General features: G+C 39.7%; 1 protein-coding gene across 7 annotated transcripts in view; it reads right to left on the reverse strand.

Moving 5' to 3' along the window:
• The window catches only part of CACNA2D1 (calcium voltage-gated channel auxiliary subunit alpha2delta 1), an 859,989-nt gene that overhangs the window by 124,764 nt on the left and 729,400 nt on the right, over window positions 1–5,825 (reverse strand). For all 7 annotated transcript variants that reach the window (XM_019509506.1, XM_019509501.1, XM_019509505.1 and 4 more), the window contains exons 13-15: window positions 4,013–4,091; window positions 2,704–2,753; window positions 633–722 (exon numbers count right to left, since the gene is read on the reverse strand). In XM_019509506.1, the coding sequence (XP_019365051.1) occupies window positions 633–722; window positions 2,704–2,753; window positions 4,013–4,091 (219 nt within the window). The remainder of the gene's footprint in view (window positions 1–632; window positions 723–2,703; window positions 2,754–4,012; window positions 4,092–5,825) is intronic.

Below are 5,825 nucleotides of genomic sequence, written 5' to 3' on the forward strand. Positions count from 1 at the left end.
CCTTCACAGTTCATGAAAGCATTAAATGATGCATTGTAGGTGTAACACGAGGTGGGGAAGAGGGGCACATGCCTCAGTAAGGGGTATTGGCTAAGGGTAGGGGCATCAGGATGGCATCACCCCATGATTACTTGCTGCAGCCTACTTCACTGATATGCCTGCTGTCTTGCTGCACTCTGTAGACAAATTCTGGCTCCAGAAAGCAGAAGCAAAGCATTCTGGAAATCATAGTTTAGTACAGCGGAGCTGGAGGTTTTTTGGGTTTTTTGGGGGGGGTTGGGGGAATGGGGGTTGGAGGTTGTCCTCTGAACATGGGGTTGGGTTGAAAAAAATTAGGGTGAAAGTTTTCTCCACAGCAGCAAGCAGCAAACTTCCCTGGCCAGTCTAGAGAACTACAATTCCCACAATGCCTTCACACCGTTTGGCTCTGTTCTGTTCTTGCACTTGAAGAAGATGGGGGGAAGAAGGGAGTATCTGCTCATGGTGCATTTTTCCCATGCTATACCTCCGATCTCAGCAAAATAAGATTCTGTTTTTCCTTAGACTCTGAATGCAATGATTATTAAGCGTACAAACAAGTATACTCGTTATTGAGATTGTTATTTTACTATAGAAATAAATCTAGATCATACCAGTGCATCCAAATAGACATTGGTCCACTGTACTTGTTTTGATTTGTTTCCAGCTAAAACCATAGGTCTGCCCAAAACATCCAAATATTCCTGTCAAGAAGGTTGAGAATTTCATCATTGGCACATCATTATTGAACCAACATCCAGAAACAGTACCAAAAAGAAAACAAATCAAATGACAGAAAACAAATACAATGGAATCAGGATTACGGGGCAAAATTCAGCACCTGTGATATTAGACAGACAAACTCTCATGTTCTTTGTCCTTTCAAGGGCAGGCATTAGTCTAAACTGACCCCAAACTGATTCCAGCATGGGGAACATTGAGGCAGTCCCAGCACTGAAGAGTCAAGACCCAACAGATATTCTACCAGTTTTCTTTCCAGTATTCACATACACAAAAATGAAATATAGATATATTTACAAGATAAATTTACAAGATCACAGGACCCTCAACTCTATGGGGAAGAAAAAGGGGGAAGTGATTACTTACACATTTACACATCCTTGTAAAATGGTTTGAGGTGTATGGGTGGAATGCATAGTATGAAAAGGTAAAATTATGGAGTAACTTTAAATGGGTTAGGGGAAGTGCCTACAGAAGCCAGGTCAATTTCCAGGCTCTCTGATCTAGCACTAGACATAGCTGTAACAAATCCCCACATTTTTTCCAGCACAAAGTTGAAGAAAAAAAAAGGCCTGAAGAAACTGAGCATCAGAATCCATCCATTTAAATGGTTCATACACCAGGAGCAACCAGCTCATAAGTATTTATGGACAGAACTATAAATATGGGGTTTAAATAGCAGATTGGTAACTAAGGACCAATTAAGTGCTACTTCCACATCTAAACATAGCTGCAAATGTTGGCACTGATGTAGATTTGAGATTGAATTTCCACTTGTGCAGCAACACTTGCCCACGTTTACCTTCCTGCCTCGCCAGTCCTATTTTGCCACAGAGTATATAGAGCCATAGCGGAGCCTCCTGAGCATGTTATGCAAGTCGAAATTCAATCTAAACTCTGTGTAAATGACAGGCATGCCACTTACACAGCAACATCTGAGCAGATAAGTAGCACTTAGATTCACAAAGGTAAAATAGTATTTGGCCTTGGGTATATCTATAATCATTTGCAGTGGCTTTCATGGGACAGTCCTTATTGGAACGAATATCTTTAGTATGTTGATCATGCGTATTTCCTGCCTTCAGTGAGTGCAGGAGCATGGACCGAGAGTAGGGATCTAACGGACAAGTCTACACGTTGCCACAGCAATGAGCTACATCGCTGTACAGTGTGCTATGGTGATAGAGCGATCATGTGAGTCTACATGTGATCATCAGCTACTTCACCACAGTGGTGCACTCCCTCATTTTAGCATGCTGCTATGGCAATGTAGCAGCAAAATCCAACCATGCACTGCACACACGGCACAGTATGGGCGGCTACTGCGCCGTGCTTTAGTCATGTTCCAAAAGGAAGTACTAAAGCACAGTGCCATAGTAATGTCACCGTATGGTGACATGTAGATGCGCCCTATGAGGAATAACTCCTATTTTTGGTTTGACTTGGAAAATCCATAGATAAATTTGACCATCTCGAATTCATATATTTTTGCCTAGCACATTATGTCTCTTTCTGGCAATGCCAAAATGGCTGAAATTACGTTATTTGCTGGTCCAACAAATACAAGAATTACCAACAACTCCACAAGAAAACTTCTTAAATTTTCATTTAAATATTCAGGGTTTTCAACTAGCATGGATTCATAGAATCATAGGATTCAAAGGGACCTTCAGGATTATCTAGTACAACCACCAACATAAAAGATTTTAAAATAAAAGAAAAGAAATCCTGTTAAATACTTTTGTAGAATAACTCAGATCTGAAGGAATGTCTTAATATGTTAGATCTTACAGGTATTATGTTCATACTATTTTTACTTTGTTCAAACAGACATTTTTTTGGTTTGTTAGACTAAACAAAAATAGTATCTACAACATTTTATTACTGTTGTGACTTTTTTTTACTTATGAGTAGGTCTACAGTGTGCAAGCACTACAGACTTACCTGTGTGTTTATTCTTATTGCGCCAATGGAAGGGATTTCATAATAGTAACCTAAAATGTATAACAGAAATGATAAAATACCACTATCCTCTTCATCAGGGAGTATCAATTACCCTATCACTTTTTCCTGAAGGAATAATGGAAAGTAGCTTAAATTACATGAACAGGTTGCAGACTTTAATACTTGCTTTCATTGGGATGCAAAGAAAAAAAAGAGAACTTTCAAAATTACTGTGGAAAAAGGAAAAAAAAACCCCAAAAACCTCTTATCCTTGAAGAGCCTTGGTTTTTAAGGCTTCTATGCTGTTGGCTATTATGCAATGTGTCTCTGCCTGTGACTACACCGTTTCTCCTGAGGAAAGTTGCAGAGCAATAGTTGCAATTTTGCTTTTTTAGAAATCAGCATGCACTTATTGTCAAAAAAAACTTTTGACTAGCTCATTAAGATATTTTAAAATGGTTTTCAGGAAATATCCTGAAGGACATTTAAAAGTCTTCCCATTTTTTTTAACCTAGATCATCACATTTGGAGAACAGATATTATTAATGTTCCCGCCCGTTTCAGTGTTTTTTGTCTCTATGCAATCCTTACAGAAAGTTTTTACCCACCAAGTCCAGAGGAAAAAACCAAGAACTTTCTGGATCTGAAACAATTCTGCCAAATGTAATGGTGCTGCAATGATTAACAGGACACATTGGCACATCTTGCTGATGTCTTTCCATTTCTAGAGATTTATCTTGAGAAAAAATCCCAAGCAAATAGCAAGAGTCAGAGAGCCGTTCAGAGTTTTAGTGGCAGCTGGATTCTTTATAAACCATGTAGCTTGGTAACATTTATTATATTCTCACTTTGTTTCTGATTATTCAGCTGAAGTTAATTAAATCAGTTCAGGTGTTTTGAAACTATACACAGTGAGTAGTTACTTTGGTATCTATGGGCAATTAACATGCTTCAGACTTGGCAAACTGCCTGTGTAATTCTCTCTCCCATCAAATACCCCAAAATCTAATTCTAAGTATAAGGGGAAGGGATGAAGATGAGAGTTGTTTTATACATTACTACATCAAAGTAATACTAGCAATAAACACTAATGCTATTAGTAACAGTACTATACAAATAATACTAGTCTTTAGTCCATCCGATATGTTTTCCCTTAAAACCAATTAAGACAAAAACCATTTTTTTCATCTATATCAAATGCTCATTGACACAATAAAATAAGTTTGCAAAGCAGGCAAATAATAATATAAAATAGTTTTTTGTAAAGCTGAAGCTTTATGAAGTTATGAGCAGGGACACATAAACATACCTTTATTTTGACAGGCCATCCACTGTATGGGGCCTTTGTCATAATTATGTTGACCGACAGAAAATGTGAACACACGAACCTAAGCAAACAGAAAAGAATAAATTTGATTTTCCTTCATAGCATAAATCAAGTGCCATGTTCATATTAGTGCTACTTGCATTCTAATCTGATTAAATAATTTACTATCTTCCTAATAGTTCAATGGTACATCCAATACCTTAGAGCACTTAGTTACACTGAGAACTGAAGCATGTATTATCAACATCTCAATACAGTTTATTTTTCAATAAAATAAAGATAAGAAGAACGCTCTTCCAGAAATCTCAGAACTGTTAAGCCCACATCATTAGTTACTCAGTATGATACATTTGAGATACTTATTTTGGAGTGCTAATTATCATTTTTGAGGTTTTTACTAAACATCCTGACATAACCCTTCATGGGAACCAGGTTGTCTCCAGGGCAGAACTGTAGCCAGGGCAGTGCCAGTGGTACACCAGCTGTAGGTACTCTCATACTGCCCTGGGTGCTGCCTTGCCAACCAGAAATCACCACTGCCTCTCTGCACTGGGCGTTTGACCGTGTGCCCATACTGCTGCTCCAAGAAGATATAATCTGCATATTTGAGGCAGGTGAATTCAGTGCAATACAAAATAGGATTTTCTAGGATGTAGAAGGATTTTTATGAGGATCTTCACTCTGAAATTTAAACTTGCAAATAATATTCAAAATAAAGACTAATTAGGCCCAGACCTACAGTCTTCTTTGCATGCAAACACCCATATGATGAGAGTTCCATCTGTAAGTGCTTGTTCGATTACAGTCAACGACATGATAAAGTTGATATACACCACTGTGTCTCACAGGTACAACCTCACCAACTTCCATGTCTGTATCACGGAGAACAGAACTGGATCAAAGACAAGCATGAGGAAAGGAGGTGGGATTCCTATTTGTAGCATAGCCGTCAGAACCAAGCCCGATACTGCATTCTGCATTTTATTAATGGGTGGATAATCCCGGACAGCTTCCCCCAGCACTGGCAGGTACCCACCCCTCTCACACACCCATGTCCTCCATACACCTCTGCCACCCACATCCACACACCTCCTCCAGACAGTCCCCAAGCCCTAGCCTTGCAACCCCCACAGACTTACCTGTATCCAGCTGCTAGGGCTGCTCCCACCCCCTGCCTGCCTACATGCTGGTCATGTGTGTGTGCCCTGTCCCCAAATGCCCTCTCCCCAACCCCAAGCAGCTCCTTGCTAGGGAAAGCTGGGAAGTCCTGGGAAAAAATTTGAAGCCAAGCTAACCAAAATCACGGACATTTGACCATATTTTAAAAAAAACGCCTGGATTGAGATAGGAGGATTTAAAAAGAGAATGTGCCCAAGAAAACCTGGACTTACGGTAACCCTACTCACCATCTTTCAGAGGAGGCTGCATTTTTCTCCCACATAGAAAAGGTTTAGGCTTTCCAGAGGATACAAAATATTGCCAGGCTGAATGACTTTGCAGTCACTAGGGATACTCATATTGCCCCTTTACATATTCTTTGGAAAATCAATTTGGGAAGGGGGTACGTATTTACAGTTGGATCTCAATACTAAATGGCAAGCCTCTTTGACTAGACTCAAGACCGAACAGATGCTCACAGCTGTTCTGGCTGGATGTAGATTTCCATTCCAAGGGCTAAAAGATGTTGCCCAGTATGTCTAGGAGTTTTGGAAAATACTATCCACTATGTGATAGGCATGCTCCAAACCGTCATTCAGCCCACTGATTATTACCCCATGGTCCTAGTCCATGTGGG

This window comes from Gavialis gangeticus, unplaced genomic scaffold (assembly GCF_001723915.1).
Source record: "Gavialis gangeticus isolate Ggan-Ray unplaced genomic scaffold, GavGan_comp1, whole genome shotgun sequence".
Lineage (NCBI taxonomy): Eukaryota > Metazoa > Chordata > Crocodylia > Gavialidae > Gavialis > Gavialis gangeticus.